Here is a 21570-nt window from a genome sequence, read left to right as displayed (position 1 = left end):
CCATTGCCCACCCCTTACCCCCAGTTCACTCATGAATATCTCATCTATTTCCCTTTCCCAGGGTGATCCATGTGTCCCTTTTTGGGTATTCTTTGTTAGCTAGCTTCTCTGGAGTTGTCTGCTTCCCCTATTTTCACAGCTGTCAACATGGCACACGAGCTACCCTGATGGCTAAATAGGGAATTTCAATCATCCTAAAGTCCTTTATTATTCTCCTTATGCAATAGTATCATAAATCATATTTGTCACACACCACATTTTAATTAATCTCTGTATAGTGAAACTGTGAAATCTAACCAATCTCTCTCCCTCCAGCCTGATCAATACTGATCCACATTGATCACACTCTCGATTAACTCTGGCATAGATGTAGCACCACAGTTGGAAAGTGCCTCATGCTCTATAATATAGTGTCTATCCCTATCCTGTCACTCATCACACAGTATTACATTTCTTTATTCATTAGTCTTCTGCATCAGTATAGTATGCATCTACATACTGAGACAAGTGCATCCATCTGTATCAGTGATACCTGTCTTAGTTAGGGTTACTATTGATGAAACACCATGACCAAAAGTAATTGGGAGAGGAAAGGGTATATGTCACTCACAGTTCAGTATAATTGTTCAACATCAAAAGCAGTAAAGATAGGAACACAAACAAGGCAGGAACCTGGAGACAGGAGCTGATGTAGGCCATGAAAGCATGCTGCTTATTGGCTTGTTCCCCGTAGCTTGCTCAACCTGCTTTGCTATGAACCCAGGGCCACCAACCCAGGGATAGCACTACCCACAATGGGCTGGGCCCTCCCCCATCAATCACTAATTAAGAAAATATCCTACAGGCTTGCCTACATCCTGATCTCAGGAATTTTCTTAATTGAAATTCCCTCCTCTCAGATGACTTTAGCTTGTGTCAAGTTGACATAAAACTTGTGAGCACAATGCCCAGAACAAGATATAGTGCCAATGGGGGTTCTACTGAAGGTCTGTGAATAAATGATTGAATTATAATTTACACAAGACATTGTAACTGAATAACAGAGCCTAGAAATAAAATATAATGCCTTGAAATATTTGAAGAACTGTGTTCATTAACCACTTCTGTGCTTTTGCTGTAGCATTTTACCTTTCATCCACTCCTCATGTGGATTTTGTTTAGGAACGGAACTTCATTTAAGAAAATATTCAGATGCTATGTTTCCAATGAATACTTGAAATCATAAGGACATATCAGTCTGCTAAGCTTCTCTTTAACTAGCATTTTACCTTAAACTCAAATATCAGATGACTATATTGACCATAATATTATTTCTGTCAGCCAAATTACATTAGAGCTATGATGGGAACAGCAATAAATAATTTGGCAACGTTTATCTGGAATCATCTCCCTTTGCTTACTTCACTAATAAAATATTGTAAGACCTGACTTTTTATTTTTTTTAACCGCAGCAAGAAAAGCAAGGAAATAACCAGAAGCAGAACAATCCTCAAGTCTAAGGCAGATAAAAGGTTTTACTAATGTGAGACTAAGAATTTTAATTCCCAGAGGCTGTCCCTCACCTTTTCATTTGCTTTACTCCTTTTCCAATAATCTTATTTCTAGATACCTACCTGATTACTAAATCCCCTGCACTTTGGTCCTTGATTCTTTCATATGGCTCTATCCCTAAATGACTTTTCTTCATGTAAAAACTATAATCTCTATTATGTTTTATGGAATTGAAAAAGAACCAAGCAAATAAACAAATAGGATGTTAATGACTTTTGAACTTCACCATGATTGGCTAATCACTTTTAACTATATACAATTATTTCTCAACAGTTTCCCCCTCTCTGTCTGAAATAGACTACACAAAGCAAAAATGGCAAGTGTTGAGTGCAGAGTTTTGGGTTTATATGCACTGACTCAAATTCTATTAGTCTGGTAGGTTAGGTATTACTGACTTTGCTATATGGATAGGAATGACATTGGCAACACTAAGATATTTTCCTTGGATTTTAAAATTAATCTGTATTCTTAGTATTTAACATAATATAAGCCCTCTTATATTGAAAATAACTTTCTTCATACAATGTATTCTTATCATGTTTTCATCTCCCCCAACTCTTCCTAGATCTTCCCCATCTCCTCATCCACACAACTGTATGACTTTATTCTCTCTCTTTATAGAAAACAAACAAGCAAACAAATCAGAATTATTAAAAAAAAAGAGAGAAATCACAAAAAAGACACACAGAGAGACTACACAGAACCAAAAAGACACAAAATATGAAGCCATGGTAATAAAATAAAAAACCATCAAGACAAAAGAGGCCAAGCAAAGTGTTATGAGACAAAAAGTCCACAAATAACATTGAGCTCATTTTGTTTTTGCCATCTCTTGTTTGTCCTTGGGCATATCCTTACATGAGGCTACTGTACCCAGTGACACTCTCCCAGGGGAGGGGAAATGTAATATACAGTTGTAGAGAAATGAGTGAGAATAAAGCCAGAGAATAAAATAAGAAGGGGGAGGGAAGATTAGGGGTAAGGAAGGGAATACAGGGAGGGACAGCTAACAGGAAGGGCCGTTTGAGGAGTCATATGAAAACACCATGAACCCTTAATGATAGAAAATCTGCTAATATAATTTTCCAGTCCTAAACCCATGTGTGTGTGTGTGTGTGTGTGTGTGTGTGTGTGTGTGTGTGTGTGTGTGTGTTATAATCAATTATTTGTCTATAGGTCTTAATTTGGACTACCTTTCTTAGCACTTATGATAGAAATAAATTATAACTGCTCTACTTTAATACATTTCCACAAATGTGTTAAAAAGATAACTAGAAAAATGAACTAGAGTCAAATGGACAAGAAAATAAGGTTAACAGAAGTTAGTATAACCTCAAATGGAGTCTTTACAGAAATGGAAAGCAAGAACCACATGGTTTGTTTAGCAAGAAAAGACACAAACATACTGTTATTGATGATATGGTTATGGGGATATTCTAGAGACCTTGACTTCATCTGTGGAACTCCATCATTTCTAGACAGAATTTCTTCCTGGAACACCGAGTTAGTAAAACAACTCACCACAGCTGGATTCATCTTCATTAAAGTGGCAGTCAGCCACTCCATCACATAGCAGGAGAGATGGGATACACTGGCTTTCAGAGCATTGGAATTCTGTATCACTGCAGAGCTGAGGAGAGGGTCTGAGAGAGCAATCTATTTCATCAGATCCGTCTACGCAATCTTCCTGTCCATCACACTTCTCTGAGGCAGGGACACACTGGACTGTGTACATACAAGCAAACTGGCCTTCTTCACACAGTGATGGCTGAGGTAAGACCAGACCTGAAAAAGAGAGCAAGGCATGTTGATGATGAGATGCTTTGTCTATGTCTATGTCCAGTAGTGAATCATCCCAGTGCATACTAACTGTCGTATAATTATAAAACAGTTCAAAATTTAAATAAATTAACTTCTAATCATGAAATATCAATTGTATAAAATATATAAACGTGATAAAAAATATGCCTTATCTACCCTCAGAGCTATAGTATTTAAAAGGGGCATTTCTGGAGACTGGTAAAATAGTTCAGCAGATATGGGTACTTGCTGCCAAGCCTGCTGACCTGAGTTTGATCAACAGACCCACAGAGAAGAAGGAAGGGAACAAATCTTTCAGGCTGTGTTTTGATCTCCATGTGTTTATTGGGGCATGCTCATACATGTACATGTGCGCAGATACACAAAGAATAAATAAATGTAACAAAAATAGTTAAAGGGTGTTAATGATGTGCTGGAACAATGGACATGTAATGTAGAAAGAGGAAACTTGGTGGTGTCTTACCCTGAAACACAGAATTATGCTGGGCGTCTTGAAGAGCTAATGCAACCCTAGAGCTCACCAAAGCATTGTCACTAGTCACCTGCCAAACACAAACTCAGCTGGACCCAATCACTTCCTCTCACAATCAGTTTTCTTTCTTTTGCTTATCTGTGGGGAGAATTTCCCAGGAGATTTCTCCAATGAACTTTCTCAGCAGGAATATGCCTTCTGAGTTGGCCTCCTGGGGACCCTGATCTAAAGCAGAGCCAACTACCAACACATTTCTTGTTTAAAATTAAACCTCCTCTGAATTCCTTCTCAACTTTTCCACTGAAATATTTTTTATCCAAGAAGAACATGAAGTTTCGCTTCTCATGGGAGTCTAGGTAGGCTCGGGTCGGCTAGAGGCAATTTTCTGTTAGCTCAATATTTCTTTTAAGTCTCTTGTTTTATCCTCATGTCAACTCTGCATTTTAGTACAGAATATCTCCACCCTGCTCTTGAGATAAATGAGTTTTATCAGTGGTCAAATAAAATTAAAATTCCCATAAGAAACATTTTGTTTACCTTTAGACCTGAGTGTGGTATTTTGCATGCATATTTTAAGAAATTTTTACTATTTGGAAATTTTTCTAAAATTGAAATTTTAATGATTGATTATGTGGTATGATTTACGGAATCATACAATTATTTAGCTTAACATTTTTCATTGCACTTTATGACAACTGTTCCATTTTTACACATTGAACACCCTAAATCCGATCTTGAGTTCTTACTGCAAATGAAAGAAGACAGTTTCATGAAGCTGTGCACTGTACCATTTCAACTACATGATATTCAGGAAAAGGTAAGACCATGGAGACAATAAGTTCTGGGTGTGCCAGAGGTGGTAGAATAAGAAGGAAGGGAGAAGCAGAAAACTGGGCTTTTACAGCAGGGAAACCACTCCATATCATCTAATGATCAGTCAATTGTCAAAATACACTGAATTGTCAACACCAAGCAATGCCATGCCAGGGTGAACCTTAATGTAAAGTATGAACTTTGGGTTATAATGAGGTGTCACTGTAGAGCAATCTTCTTGACTGTAGCAAATGTATCATTCTTGTTAAGATGCTGATGACTGACTGAAGAACAGATTTATATATGGCGAGTATAGTAAATCCCTATGCATTCTACTTGCTTTTGCTGTGAATATTTCAATGTCCATACTTCATAAATCATGTATATGTATGGTTATGTATCTGACACAAACATTCTATATATACTGATGTCAGTATAAATGCCAACACTAGTGTTAAGCTTTATGTGTGTATTTGCATGCACAATTACCAAAATAGGACCTATATTTAGCCTGTTATTCATGCCTAATAACTTACTCTTAAAATTTCTACTTATGAACCTCTGCAAGTTCATGAAATCTAGAGATCCATTTTACAAGCAGGTAAATGTAGTGTACTCTGGTATTGTTCCATGTCTCACTCTGTCCAAAATTTTGCTTAGTTAGATGATTTAAACTAATGGCATTGAGGTTCAGGGACAGTGTAAGCAGAAGGGAAACCATGTCAGATCAATTTTAACTATAATGAGCTTCCTTGAAAATGCATTGCATTAGAGAGCTACTTCATAAGAGAGTATGCCATGCTCTTACAGTGAAAACTTGGTCTTACATTAGGAAAACAGCATATTCTATGTTGACAGTGTCCTGTTGTACCCCACGGAGTACAATTTAAATAGAGAGGTTCAAGAGTCATAAACAAAGAGAGATGCTAAGAAATATTTGTGGGTATGTGTATATATGAGCATGTGACAGAGTAAAGAGAGAGCGAAAGAGAGAGAGACAGAGATACAGAGACATAGAGAGGCACACACACACACACACACACACACACACACACATATATATATATATATATATATATATATATATATATATAGAGAGAGAGAGAGAGAGAGAGAGAGAGAGAACTGAGGAATAGTGATTTAATTTGGCATGATGCTACACATTATGTGAATTAGGGGTGTTCTCAAGCTATGATACTTCAAAGGTATCATATAGTCCTGCTGGCAGGGAAGGAGAATAGAATTAATCCAACAAAACTCACATCTTATAAGCTATGATATTTCTCAAAAGAAGGATCACAAGTTTCTAGTGCTTTGAAATCTGAAATTATAATTATACAAACATCTTATCTAGGTTGCAGTTGATTATTCTTTGTATATTAGAGCTGATTCATGAGTGTAGCAAATGAGTTTATTTTCCTTTATTTATGTTCCTAGCAAATATGTTTTTGGCAGTGGAGAGTAAAGGTGGAAGATGACAAGGGTTATCTTGAAACTGTATATAAGGGGTCATTCCCTTGATCTGTTGCAAGTACATGACTATCAGCTATCGTGTGCTTCAACAGCAAACGGGTTCGGAAATGCCAATGTAGACTTTAGTTCTTTGCTGCACAAGCTAGAGTTCAGAATCGGCATTCTGAAGCAAGATAAAATCTCCTAAAAACTATATAGGATCATCAGGAAACTTCAATTGCTCTCCTACATTAGCACCTGAACAGCACCTTTGTTCCATCAGAGCTTTGATTTCACATAGAATTTGGAAATTCCAAGTTTAAGAGGGGAAACATTTTCCTTTCCTTTGAGAAAATAGTGGCATCTCATTACCCAGGTACAGTTGAGGGCATGAGTTCAATATATATATTTCTCTATTTCAATGTCTTAAATATTAATTATGCATTGCCTAATTGACTATTCCCATTGACTGAATATAATAATGAACAGAGAAGCAATATCTATATCTGTATCTATATCAGAAAGTTCTTTTAACACTGTCCTCCCCTTATACTTAAATAAATCTAGTCTTTCTCACCTATAGTGATAATTTGTATCTAGATGCTGGGGACTCTACCAATTGTTTCAGAACTATTTGGATTTATCCATAAACAGCTTTGACAAACAATGTCATACATAAGGTTTTTAATTTATGATTTTTATGTGTATGAGTGTATCTGCCTACATGTATGTCTATGCACCACATGCATGTCTAGTGCTCATGGAGGGCTTAAGAGGGAAGTAAATCCTCTGGAAATGAGGTTACTGACAGTTGTGAGCTGCCATGTATGTGCTGGGAATTGAACCTGGGTCCTCTGAAAGAATAGCCAGTGATCCTAACCATTGAACCATCTCTCCAGTCACCTACATGTGAGGGTTCTTTTATATAACAGATTTGTTTTCTAAAAGGTTTTAGAAGGGAAGAAAGACATCTTTTAGAATAAAACAATATTCCCGTGGAAACAGGTTTAATAACTGTCACTTCAGCTTCTCTAGTAAACAAACTTCCCTCTGACCCCCACATTCCACTTCATTTTGTGCTCTGCAGACTGTTCCAGTGCCTGACATTGTGACTGTCTCTTTGTCCTCCTTAGAACACGGTGTTCACTCATGTCGAGAGAGAAGTAGAAGCATATTCTTTACTGCAAAATGATTGCATAATGAATTCCATAGATGTTCATTGCAAGCTCATGATTGCCATAGATAACCTGATAAGTGTTATCTATATGATGAATATGCCTAGTGAGAGCAACATTGATTGAGTTGAAAGGAAAATGGACACAAGAAATTTTAGTTCCAAAAGTCAAAAATTAATCTATTTGTAAATAGGACCATTCTTGGTGACTCAGTATGGATACTTATTGTAACATACAATGTATCAGTTATAAATTGTTATTATATTGGGGATATTATACCAACATTAAAAATATTGTATAAAGTTATGCAGAAATATCATAATTTTTAACCATAATTCATAAAAACTCTTGGCTTGAGATAACTTTGGATTTTTGGGTGTGTGTTAGTATTTCCTCAAGATCCATTCATAATGTATATAAATACTAACTTAATTTTTCAGAGTATTCACCTGTCTGCTATTATAGATTGAGAGATTGACAATGAAACCTTATTCCAGAGTAAGGGTATTAATTATACTCAAACATCTTTTGACAATTAATAACTACAAGGAAATGCCATCAACTTTTCAATGCCTTTCTATGTTTATCTAAGTACCCATTTTAAGACCTATTATTTTGGTTTTTACTCTCCATTTATTCTGAACATATTGCTGAACAAATTCTTTAGGTTTTTATTTAATGCCACTTGGTTCCATTTCATTGCCTTATCATGACTCATTAGATTCTCTGGAACTATTTATGTAAACACGCACACACACACACACACACACACACACACACACACACACACACATTTCCCAGTGCTAATTATATTTTAAGTTTCAGAAAGGTAAAACTCTTATCATTATTACCACAATAACTAAAAGAATATTTTATACAACAAAAGGAAATCCAAGTCAAAAAAAAGTATGGATTATATGAAGATAAATATGACTAATACTGTTGCCTTTGAGTTTGACCTCTGGAGCATGGGTTTCACTTGGCATCACTATGAGTATTCTCTAGTTGTCTCTATTTACAATGTCATAATAAAAAAGTGCCAATTGGAAGCATACTTTGGCCAATCTTAAATCAGTAGTCATCTATGAGAGTCTCTTCAGTCAAAATAGCTTATTTATTTTCACACTACTTTACTTTAGGCTATGCATCTTGTCTTCTTATTTTCGTAATCACTCTTGAAAATGATGCAACATTTACATCAAATGATGAAACACACTATATTCTAATGACAAATGGGGAGAACGAGTCACGGTAAAAGCAGTCAAATATATAAATTCATATAATACATCGTAGAAGAAAATTACTGAAAGATTCCAGCCAACTCCTAAATTAGTTTTTTTACCCTTTAACACAAACAGTTTGTTATGGAAGTCTATAAAAATGATCCCTTCAAAGTAGACCTCTTGTTTTTTTCTAGTGCTCCTATCTCCGTAATTCCAGTCCTGTTGAATGTCTGGCTAAGAACTTCCTGCCCTTTATCTCCTCTTGTGAAAATCCTTCTTTGATTTCAAGGGCAAAGCCAAAGCTGGCTTCTTCAAGAAGTATCCTTAATCCTCTCCACAGGAAGTTCACTCTATTTTAGAACCCCTAGCTTTAAAGTTTGCAATTCCCTTGTGTGTTACTGTGCAATTTAAGACATTCATAGTTTGTTGTTGGACAGTTTGGTTTTGCTATATTAAAGTATCCCCATTGCCATTACCCCATTTTGTTTTCAATATAGCAGTAACAAGTGATCTTTAACTTTAAGACTGATTGGGAATCATATAAAGTACAAGTCAGTACACAGAACATGTATGTGGTAGGAGTTGTAGACAAAATTTTATTTATTATAATAGTTTGAATGCATGAATCAATTTTATTGGTTTGGCATCAACTAGTGGCTCATAAATTGACCTCATTTTCAAGGTGAATAGCAATGAATGAAAAAAAATGCTCAAAGAAAAAAATTATCAATCAATCTTAATTCATTTATTGGATTATGGAGGATTACTAGGTTTTAAAGCTGTTGTGAGAGTCATAAAGCTCTTGCTGTCTATTAGAAGATGGCATTGTTCTGCTTTCCTTTTCAAATGGATTCCTTAGAAATGAAGGTAAGAAAATAAGAACCAGAATCTTTCATTAGAAGTGAGAGTTATGCCGGGCGGTGGTGGCGCACGCCTTTAATCCCAGCACTCGGGAGGCAGAGCCAGGTGGATCTCTGTGAGTTCGAGGCCAGCCTTGGCTACCAAGTGAGTTCCAGGAAAGGCACAAAGCTACACAGAGAAACCCTGTCTCGAAAAACCAAAAAAAAAAAAAAAAAAAAAAAAAAGTGAGAGTTATGCAGGTTTCAGGGGCCAAACCTACATCCTTTGTTCAACTTCCTTTGGGGACTCCACCTGCCATTAGAAAGCATTAGATAGGAAGGAATTCAGACAGATAAGGGGAAGAAATCCAAAGGACAACCATGGAACAGCCACCCCCAGTGTGAACTGTATTCTATCACCCAAATGAGACAAAGACCTCAGAGTAGGCCTAGAGGTAAGACATAAATCACAGAGAAATCTATCTGCCTTCCTCTTAGAGGTGAATGGTTTAAAATGGCCAATGGTATTGACCACATAAAAATATAAATAACTTAAACTTTGGGATTACATCTGAGCTGGAATTATTCCTTGGGCTTGCTGTGTAGGTCCAGAGATAGGAAACAAGAATGTGGCCTCCATTCAGGAATGAGAAAGAAAGTTATTTTTCAGCAGTCATAATATACCAAAACAAATAAATGAATACCCCTCCACAAGATTCCCTAGCTTCCTGTTGTTTTGAATTACCCCAAATTCTCTTTTATACTGTTAGCACCTTGATAGTTACTGGCAATTTATATTTAGCAAGTCAAGATAAAAGGGATAACCTGGGTGAATATTTCTTTCCTTTGGAATCTGTCTTAGGTATTTGAGGTTTATTTTCTTTCCATTTAACAAAAAAAAAAAAGATGTAGAATTAAATGTCCATGTGAGTCACCCAAGAGAGCCTTCTGAACTTTTGGAAGCCACCAGCAAAGCTAGATGTCTACTGTGCTTACGTAGTGGACAGGACATCAGACAGCATATTCTGGTGAGGATATTAATCAGTGGGTGACTAAGTATGTGTGGTCATATAAGAGTTATTCTTGGGCTTAAAAATATCATTTCTCATTCGCCTATTGAAATGGTTAATGTAAATGTTTCAGAAGGGCAATGTCTTAAGTCTTGAATGTGATCTTTTCAAGGATGAGAAAAATCAAGCCAAATGGGCAGTAAATTGGGGCACTAAAGATTTGAATGCAGTGCTTGGTTTTTAATGTGTACTTCCATAGAATCTAATGGTGCTGGGTTCCTAAGGTTCGTATACCAAAGTAGCACAGCCTGGGTGGCTTAAATAACAGATATTGCATAGACACATATCTGTAATTAGAACACCTGAGAGGCCAAGACAGGAAGATTGAGTTCAAGGCCTGCTAAGGCTCCATTGTAAAACCCTGCCAAAAGCAAAACAACAAAAATCCACAGATCTTTATTTACCAATAGTTCCAGAGGCCAGACATTTGAGTTCAAGTCTTTCTTACAGGTAGTTTCCCTTTGAAGGCTCCATGGAAGAACTGGTCCATTCTTTTTTCATAGATTCTTGTTTTGCTAAGAATCCAGGCAAATTATAGCTTGCAGATGGGTTACTTTTAATCTCTGTTTATTTAGTTCAGCATATAGAATTCTGTTTGTCCATTTCCATGTGACTTTTCTTATAAGGACACTGGCCACATCAGTTTAAAGTGTCTCCCCTACTCCAGTTTGAGATCATCCAAAGTCTCACTTTAATTATGTCTTCAAAAACTTCATTTCTAAGTATTATTACATTCTGAGGTTCTGAGAATGACAAAACAAAAACAAAAATCTAACCAAAAATGACTTGGGGGTAGGGAGCATTTATTTAACTTATACTTCTAGGTCACAACCCATCACTGAGAGAAGTCAGAACTGGAACTCAAGGCAGGAACCTGAGGGCAAGACTCATAGAGAATACTGCATGCTGGCTCAGTGGCTTATATTCAGCCAGGTTTCTTTTACAACCTAGGAGCAAACACTGAGGAAGCTGTGCCTTGATGCATCCATTAGTAGTCAAGACTGTCCTTTATGGAGATGCCCATGGACTTTGATCTATGCAATTCTTTAAATGAAGCTTTCAAAGAGAGCCTACCTCTAAGGAGGCCTGGAACTCAAATGTCTGGCCTCTGGGACTATTGGTAAATAAAGATCTATGGATTTGTGGGTTTTTTTTTTTTATTGCATTTTACAATGGTACCCTATCAGGCCTTGAACTCATGATCTTCCTGCCTTGGCCTATCAAGTGTTCTGATTACATCATACCATGTGTCATCATACCATGCTATTATGGCTTCGTTACTCAGATGACTCTGGACTGTGTCACATTGACAATAAAGGCTTGCTAGGACTTGTGGGAAGACATTTTTAGCCTAGCAGAGCAGTGAACTCTGGTGTGAAAACATGTGTTTCCTACCTGTGCCTCAACATGCATTGGTATGCCCTGGTGTCCAAATACGCATTGACTCCTAGTGAAACTGTATAAAACTATATCATAAATATCATGAGATATTCCATTGTTCAATACCATGCAACCTCTCCTGCAGTTTTGAAAACATCTGTGTCCTCACAACCTTCTAAAAAGTTTCTTCATCATGGAGAAAAATGAGATCCTCTTTATTCAAAGGAAGGAGAAGAAAAACAGAAACCACTTTCCACTCCTGGAAACTCACATAAAGAAATCATACTCTACTGTTTTGCCCAGGTGAGGTGCAGGGTTTCTCTCTCTCTCTCTCTCCTCTGTCTCTCTCTCTATCTCTCCTCTGTCTCTCTCTCTGTCTCTCAATTGCTAAGGAGGGCAGGATTAGTTCTCCTTTCATGCCCTCGAGGCTGACTCACCTGCACCACCACAGACAACAGGGTCAGCTCTAGTGTGCTGCCCAGGGTGGGTGCAGGGCCCCACTCTCTTGCATGCTGCAGCTGATGAGAGGCAAGGCTAGTTCTCCCATTCTTGTGATTCCAGGACCAGCTCTCTTACCTCCTTCAGTAATGGATGAGGGGAGGAGCGTGCTGAGAGCCAAGCACCCCATGCCTTTTCCATGGCCCACTTGGATGCAGTATTCTGAAGTCTCTATGTCACCCCTATCCTTGTTACCTCTGCCACCCAAGGCAGCTGCTTTCTAGGCTGGGGAAGGGCTGAGTCTTCAAACCCAGGTGGGAAACATGAATACTCTATGGATGACAGCCTCCACCCCAAATGAAGCTGGACCAGACCAGAGGGAACCTGGTGATGCCACACTTGGCAGTCATCACTGAGTGGTGTTGAACTCCCAGCAGGCCAGGACACCAGGTGCTGTCTTGCTTGGGGACCCTTAGGACTAAGACAGGCCTTCTGGTGTGTGTGCAGGTGAGTCAAATCTGAGAACCTAAGAGTAGAAGAACTGGCCCAGCTCCTTGCTGCAGGCAACATTGGGCAAGCTGGCCAAGGTAGTGCTGGGGTGCTTACCCAGGTGGTGACAACGAGGGAAAGCTACCACCCAGACCCAGAATCAGGGCTATGAGTTAGCCCGCCCCAACATCCACCTCATCTATGAACTATTGGAGCATGTGAAGAGGCCAGGCCTGCAGATACAAAGTTGTAGGATCTCTATGAAAACAAAGCAACAACAGGATATCCAGGAGTCCCAGTGAGAGCTCATTATCTATAGAGTAGCAGAAGCCACAGGCCTCAACCAGACCAATGGCTCACAGCAGTGAACACTTACAAGTAAAGATGACTAGAATAAATGATGATGATGATGATGATGCCTCACTAGGGGTAGTACTTCCAGGTCAAAGCTGGAACAGCTACCCACTACAGGAATCCAAGCACATGTGGCTCCCTGTCCCCTGACCCTACTTCTCTGAAGCAGTCCTTGAGTCCTTCTCCTTTATCGTAGTCTTCCTCTTCCTCTTCCTCTTCTTCTTCCTCTTCCTCCTCCTCTTCTTTTTCTTCTGGTTTGGTGTTTAGTTTTTCTTTTATTTTTTTGGGGGGAGGGGAGAGAGGAAGGTTGCAGGGGTCAGTGGTCGATGTGAAGGGATGGGGAGATAAGTGGAATTGGGATGCATGTTGAGAAATCCACAAATAATCCATTTAAAAAAAGAATTAAAAAAAGAAAATGTATTCTATGAAAATGAATGCATTCCCCCTGTTGATTCAGAATTTGTAGGATTTGTTAGATGGTCATCAGAAAATCATCCAAGTTAATGTCATGTCTTACTGATGTTTGAATTGTGCCAGCTGAGGGAAGATGAACAGAGCAAGCAGTCTAGGCTTCAGAACAGTTTTCATTTTTCCTTTGTGGAGGGCTGAGTGATGAATTAATACTGGAAGAAATTATAGAAATATCTATCTCCCACTTCACACGGCAAGCACTCATTGTACAGGGTTCCGTATTATAAGGATATTTCAGTGCAAAACTGTGTCCCACTCTCAGGATTTCGAGTCAACAAAATATATATTTTAGAGTGGAATTTATTAAAAATCACCAGTTTTAAAATCTTACATAAAGCATTCATCTTTACTCAGCAGAACTGGTAAATAGTTTTCCTTGCTTCCCTCTTCTGTCTCCCTTCCCTCATTTCTTCCTACCCCTTCTCTCCCTCTTTGATACTTTTTTTGACAGAATCTCATTCTTTAGCCAAAGATGTTCTAAAATCAAAAATCCTCTTGTCTTAACCTCCATGGTGCTAAATGCCACAGACATGCACCACTGGACCTGGTAGGAAAGAAGGTTTACTTTCTTCATACCAACTGCTGCTGAGTTGTCTTAGTAAATATTTCTCAGGAATTAAAATTCCTGTTCTCTTTTTGAAAGTCTAAAAATTCTGAGTTTTTGGCTGCTTCCTGGAAATTTAACACAACTGGAGGAATGTTATTGGTTCGAAGAAACTCAAGGTGACCTACTCTTACATGGCATAGATATTTCTGCCACACAGTGTAGAAGGATCAGATGACTTATGTCTAATGATTCCTGAGATAGTAAATAGCTTAGGCTTAATGAAATTTTGTATTTCTCAAAGTTTCAAAAAGCTGGATTTTTATTGTTTGAAATAACAATGAGAAAACATGACTCAAAGGAATGAAAGTAAACCCATTTATGCAATAGCTTCTTATATTAGTTCCAATAAATAATTTTTTGGGGAAAAGATTAAAACAATGATATAAAGCTTGAGGTATAGCCTAGAGATAAGAAAATTTGAGAATCTGGGTGTAATCCTCAGCAACACGCACACACACCAACACACACACACACACACACACACACACACACACACACAATAATGGTAATAAAAATAAATAAATTGATGATCTTCATATAACTTTGTTTCATATAGAATTCTTCATGTAGACATTTAACAATATAGCAAAAATACTAAGAAAAATAAATAATAATCATATTTCCTTTTCTCAGAGTCATAAATTGTTTTGTGTGCTCTTTCAGACAGCACAGATGGTATCTGCAGCTTATTAATATGGTTTTATATTTTTTGTCATTTTCTATATTTATTAAAAAGAAACACAGTTTTCCATTGATATTAGTTATGTCCTTCATTTCACCAACATATTATGAATATTTTCTCCTATGATATTTTCAATGGATAATTTACCTATTCAATATGTCTCCAAAATTTTCATCATAACTCTAAAATCACATGAAAGGACATTTGTGCCAGCACTAAAAGAACATTGCTTTAAAGATTTTAAAATATAACTCTAGTATTCCATTGGCATTATAGTTACATTTATTTCAAATGTTATTTATTTTATCTGTGTTTTCTCCCCAGATCTTCCAATGAAGCTGTTTCAGGTTTACTGGTAGAGTCTTTAGACTCTCTGTCACGTTTCTGTGGGATTTGACAGCTAGTCCTTCAGAATTACTATTTTAGTTTATTCCTTTCTAAAGCTTCTGACCCATCAGCAAAGACTCCCCCTGCCAGGAGGCTCTGTACGTGGTGTATGTGAATGGATCTGGGGAGAGGCACATGTAATCCACAAGGTAACAAAGAAGATGTCCAAGGTTTCCCAGCCCAGGTGTTAGTTGTTTATAAGCCTCTTGGTGGTAAGTCTACTATATAATATATCTAGAAAGAACTATCACTCCATCAGCATCAATCAGTTGTTCACATATTCCCTGGTGTTAATTCCAATGAATAATTTTATTTAGGGAATATGATATGATAATTGCTATTATAAAGTAAAAATAAGTAGCAATTTTCAGGCCAAATATAGTTTCTTCATTAAGTTTAAGATATGAACTATATCCTTTGATTCCTGAAGATACAAAAATCAGTGTAACACACACACATGCACATATTCATATATACACACATATATGCACACACACTACACACACTCATGTATCTTCCAGTCATTCTTAGCTCTTATTGTGTATATGTATATATACAATATATGTATTGTATGTATGTATATGTATGTGAGATTGCCAGAGAACATGTTTAGGCAACAGCCGCTAGGAGATGTTGAGAAAGGAAATTACCAGGGCTGTACATTTACTCTCAAATGGCAAGAGAGGTACCTTTAGAAAAACAATGGTAAGAAAAAGAGTATATTTAGAAACGAAAAGAAGAAAATTGAAATAATTTGTTCTGCTTCTTACACAAATGTTACAAGAACATCTACAGAGTGCAAAAAGCCAGAGAAACAAAGGAGATGGACTCAAAGACTGCTTCAGAGGAGCAGGGTCAGGGAACAGGGAACCACATGTGCCTGGGTCCCTGCAGTGCCCAGTAGAGGTAGTAGGAAAACACTTTCTGTGGCCCTAATCTGCATGCCCAGGAGAATTCTTTGAAAATCACAAAGCTATATATCCTCAATTTTGAAGAGCTATAAAGTCATTGTGATAGGCCATGGAACTGAACAGCAATGTGTGTTCTATTGCCAAAATATTTACAAATATAACTATTAAGAAAATATAACCAAGAGAATTGAACAACATTGATGGAAGTGATTACAATTGAGGTAGTCCAGTGTTTCATTTGGAAGGAATAATTGCCTTATTAGAGTTAGCATCTGGAGTAAAACTCCAAGGTTAAGAACACAATGTTTTTCTTTTTTAGTTTTATGTATGAGATGTGCATGTATGTATATGTATGCATGTTTGTATCTATGTGAGCATGGTTGTGTGTATAGGTACACATGGGTGCCTGTACATTTGAAGACCAGGGGTTGATCTCAAAAGTCACCCCCTGTTACTCTTCTGCCTGATACCATGAGGTAGAACTCCTGCTTCTTCAGTGACAGAGAGCAAACCCTGAGATCACCGATATGGTTAGTTTTACAAGCCAGCTTTTCTCTGGGGGTTTCCTGTCTCTGCTTCCTAGACTACAATTGCAGGTGGATTACCACGCCCACCTTGCAAATGCATTTGCTCTAGCGATCTAAACTCCAGTCTTCATGATTGTACAGCAAGTATTTAACCACCGAGATATGGTGATACTGTGTCCCCCAATATGTTGTATATCCTAATAAACTTATTGGGGTCAGAGGAGAGAACAGCCACTAGACAGACATAGAGGCCAGAAAATGGTGGCACACATGCCTTTAATCCTATCACTTGGGAGGCAGAGATCCATCTGGATCTCTGTGAGTCCAAAGCCACACTGGAAACAGCCAGGCATGGTGACTCATGCCTTTAATCCCAGGAAGTGATGGCAGAAAGCAGAAAGGTATATAAGGCATGAAAACCAGAAACTTGAGCTGGTTAAGCTTTTAGGCTTTTGAGCAGCAGTTCAGCTGAGATTTATTTTGGATGAATACTCAGATGCTTCCAGTCTGAGGAAACAGGATCAGCTGAGGAATTGGCAAGGTGAGGTGGCTGTGGCTTGTTCTGTTTCTCTGATCATTCAGTGTTCACCCCAATACCTGGCTCTGGGTTTGTTTTTATTATTATGACCTTTTAAGATTCATGTTACAACTGAGGCGACTTCCCAGCCAAAGAACACATTTTAAAAGAACATGACTCCTGTCTACTAATAATTGAAGATTTACAAAAGAACAAATAGCCCCACTGAACTGGAAACATTCTAAATAGCAGAGATTCAGGCATCAGTTAAAGGGGCTCCTGACAGGATTTTTGCTGTCCTGCTGAAATACAGAGACTATTCTAGGTTGTTTGAGACAGAAAGAAGGAAGCAGCCAGGGGAAGCAAAAGGCTGACACAACATGTGTGGAAAAGATAGTTTGCAGGATGACAGCACCTGAGGCACCTTTGCCTTGGGCAGTTACGGTAAAGTCTGGAATAGAAAGGTAGGCAGCAAAACTGTATCAATCGAAGCATGTTCTCTTGGCCTTTCTGAAACTACTTTAGTGCATTGTTAATTTAGTGCATTGAAATGTGTTAAATTTCATTGTCATGAAAATTTCATGGCAAAGTTCATGGACAGAGAGACTACCTCTTAATATATGCAATATATATTTATCACTTAGGAGTAGGACTTCATTCAGAAGTAAATGCAATTCATCTGACTCTCCCAATTACTGTATATTTAGATGTGAAACTATTGTTTATTCCTCTTTTCTGAAGGTATCACTTACCTCCAGAAGCACACTCAGGGGTAAAAGTGATGTCATCAAGAGCAATAAAGATGTCTTCCTTTCCACCCAAGTCAGCCTCAAATGCCACCTTGAATGGACTGTAACTAGAGAGAGGTACATGTGCATATGTCCATCCAGTGTTTTTATTTTGGATCATGGACCACATCAGGATGTTTAGTCCTGATTCCTCAATGATATACACCTAAAAAAAAATAACCAGAGAAAATAACTTTTTATGCTTGGAGGTTAGAGGCATATTTGAACATCCTCAACATAACTGATTTGGATTATTCAAGTCATTTAGTAATCAGAGTAATATGTAAAAAAATCTTTAACATTACAATATAAAATCTCCCTGGATTAATTACATCAATATTCATTTTTAAAGATAAAAGCAAAAAGACTGACATGTGTAATAAAGACATAACATTTTTTTATTATAATATTATGGTCAAGATTTTTGATGAGTCTACCAGCCTGGGCTGACTCCCCAGGGGAGACCTTGCCTTGGAGGAGATGGGAATATGAATGGGGGTGTGTATGAGCATTCATGGTTAGACTACAGAAGAACAGGCTGCTTTAGCAGCGATTATGCATCCAGGATACACAGGTAAAGGCAGAAACAAACTGCTTAGCTTTTCTGAACTCCAATGCTGTATCTCACAGAAGCTCCATACTCCTGTAGCAGGGAAGGAAGTTTTCTGTGTTGACTTGGATTCCTGGAGTGGATACCCTGGGACATCAGAAACACTTCTCCTTCTTCATTAAGTATTTAGCTCATTAAAAGTAGTGTAGAAAAGGGATGAGTGAGAAGGGGTTGCGACTTGTCTTAGCCACAGCAGTTCTCAGTAGTTCTGTATTAATTACTACAGAGGGGTCAAAGGACAAAACCGAGATTCAGCGTCATCTTTAGAAGTGCATGGTTTAACATAGTTTAACTTAAAAAAAATACTCCAATCTAATTCACAGAAAGGAAATATCCAGAATAGCAAACATGTAGATTTCTTTTCAGAATAAGAGCTTAATAGAGGACAATCTAAGTTAACAAAATATAAAAATAACAGCAATGCTGTCAATATTAATAAAAGTTTAACCCATTTAAAAATTTTATTTGATGACCTTCAATTGGTATATGGGTATAAGGTAGGACTATTAACTGCCATCTTGAACTCTGTAGTTGCAGAAATGGAAATCTAATAATTAAAAAGGAACAAAGCACAAAAATATACTGTTGGTTGGGTGTAATATGCAAGGGGCTTGGAAATCACCATCACACTCCTTACAAACAAGAAAGTCATCTGAATGTAGTGAAACTGAAAAACTCTTCACAGATCCCTGGAGATACAGAGAAAACCACTTCTAAAATGAAAGAAAGACAGGGAGTGAGGTGGGAGGAAGAGGGAGAATGGCTGAATAGCAATTTATGGGCACAGAGCTCAAGGACAAAATAGAACTTGAGAAACAATTGTAAATGACACATCCCAGGACACAGTCTCATGCGAAGAAGACTGAACCTTAATTCAAAGAACCTGAATTTGGGGGCCAGGAGATGGTTTATGGACAAAATCACCTATTTGAATGCCTACTTCCATCCTTTATGGGACCCACGGTGCAAGCAAAAAGTCACTACCAAAAGTTGTCCTTTAACCAATATATATTAAGTGTCAGGAATCAGGAATGTGCTACACTGAACACACACACACACACACACACACACACACACACACACACACACACACCCCACAGGCATGTACCTGAATAAGTATAAACTAATAAGAAGAACAACAAACTGAATTTTAAGCCAGAGGATTACAGAAATCTCTGTTACTATTAACCAAACAAATGGGGTTTCTGTGTAATAACAGGAGGCTACACCGCAACAAAAGCCCTTATTTAAGAAGAAATTTCTTTGGAAACTCAAAGATAGCATGTACCCATAGCAAATAATAAACAGACTAATCTCTGGTTATAAAACCTCATACTAAAGGGCTATGCATCCAGTTGCTTCTATTTCCTTATATAACAAGCTGTTAACAACAACAAAACATTTACATGAAGTAAACAAGGTAAAAGACAGCATAATCTAAAGAACTGGAACAAACCTCAATCAGACTTAGAGATGGGAAAGAGGCTGGTAGGGGACTTGCTGTTTTAGCTAAAGAATTTAAGCAGCATTTGCAAGCAAGAAAAGATGTACAATATCAGATGAAATCTCCAATAAAGACAAAAAGAGACTGATACAAATAAAGAGTATAAGAGGAATGAATAATGTGCTTAGTGGAGTTGATAGACTCAACATAATAGAGGAAAGAATCAGGGAACATGAAAAAAAATGTCAATAGAAACTTCAAAACTTCAAGTGGAACCACCTACAAGAACATCAACCAAAGAAAAAATAATAGAACAGGCTATTTGAGGCCTGTGGACCAACTACAAGAATTTCTCTAATGATGGACAACAAAGCAAAGATTTGGGATTACCTGAGAGCATCCAGTAAGACAAGGAGCAGTACAGGTGTTTATCTAACCTAACATTTAAACTCTAGAGATGCAAAGAAACAAAGAGAAAAAACTTGAAGAAACCCTACTGGGAAAAAAATAACCCTCAATTTTAGATGAGGAAGTAGAAGAATACATGGGCCTCCTTTTCAGAGATTTGACTATGCAAGCCAGAAGTATGCTGTAACATGGAGGATGAAGGATTTTTAAGTGCTAAAAGAAAATATTTTTACTTAAAATTCTTAAGCCAAATATTATCAAAGAGTAATAAAGCCTTGTTCAGATAAGTAAAATATTGAGGAAAATCTTTGTAGACTTAATTTTCAAATAAAGCTAGGAGGATTTTTTTTCAGATCCAGGGGAAATAATATAGGCCAAAATCTCAGATTAATGTAAAGTAAGACTGTTATAGAAGAAACAAATTTAAAACTTGAATTGTTTTGCTGTTGTTGTTCCTCTTAAGTTAGTCATTCAGATAATTTGATGCAAATAATAATAATGTTATTTTTCTCTGTAGTTTTAGCTTTTGGATATGAGAAAATAATGACTGTTACAAAGTAAATGTAGGTAAAGTTCAGAGTATTCTATTCTAAAGTATTTGGATTGCCCAGGAAACTGTAAAGCATTATTTGAAAGTGGTCTTGGATTAGTTTTAAGTGTACATTGACAACTCATGAGAAAACTAAATATAGTTTGAATATTAGAACCATTGATAGACTAAAAGAGCAGAGCATTTCAACCTAGCAAAATGCTAAAGTAAACCATAAGTGAAAATAAAATAGTGGGGGTGGGATGGGGAGGCAAGCAACAATTATGGTAGCTATTTATCTAAGTATCAATGCCTGCTTTAAATACAAATATTCCAACTGAAAGGTATTTTCAGAGCCAATAAAAATTTAATATCCAAGTATGTGATGCTTTGAAGGAATCCAATTAAATATCAGGGCATAGATAGATGAAAACTAACAGAATGAAGAAATGTATACAATGATAACAGTAGTTGAAAGAACTATAGAGAAGCTATATTAATGTTGGGCAAAACAAATTTCAGAGAAAGAAAAACTAACAGGGATAATGAAGTCATTACTGTAGACTCAATGTTTTGTCCTTCCTATAAACAAGCCTTTTGAAGACCACAGGT

The 21570-nt window shown here is 37.3% G+C and overlaps 1 protein-coding gene across 2 annotated transcripts in view; it reads right to left on the bottom strand.

The window, feature by feature from the left end:
* Malrd1 (MAM and LDL receptor class A domain containing 1) overlaps positions 1-21570 on the bottom strand; it is a 584432-nt gene that overhangs the window by 101105 nt on the left and 461757 nt on the right. For both annotated transcript variants that reach the window (XM_037205982.1, XM_037205981.1), the window contains 2 exons: positions 17932-18133; positions 3073-3336 (listed from right to left, as the gene is read on the bottom strand). In XM_037205982.1, the coding sequence (XP_037061877.1) occupies positions 3073-3336; positions 17932-18133 (466 nt within the window). The remainder of the gene's footprint in view (positions 1-3072; positions 3337-17931; positions 18134-21570) is intronic.

This window comes from Peromyscus leucopus, chromosome 5 (genome assembly GCF_004664715.2).
Source record: "Peromyscus leucopus breed LL Stock chromosome 5, UCI_PerLeu_2.1, whole genome shotgun sequence".
Classification (NCBI taxonomy): Eukaryota; Metazoa; Chordata; class Mammalia; order Rodentia; family Cricetidae; genus Peromyscus; species Peromyscus leucopus.
Note: the sequence above shows the minus strand (reverse complement) of the source record. Positions and strands in the feature narration are given on the sequence as shown.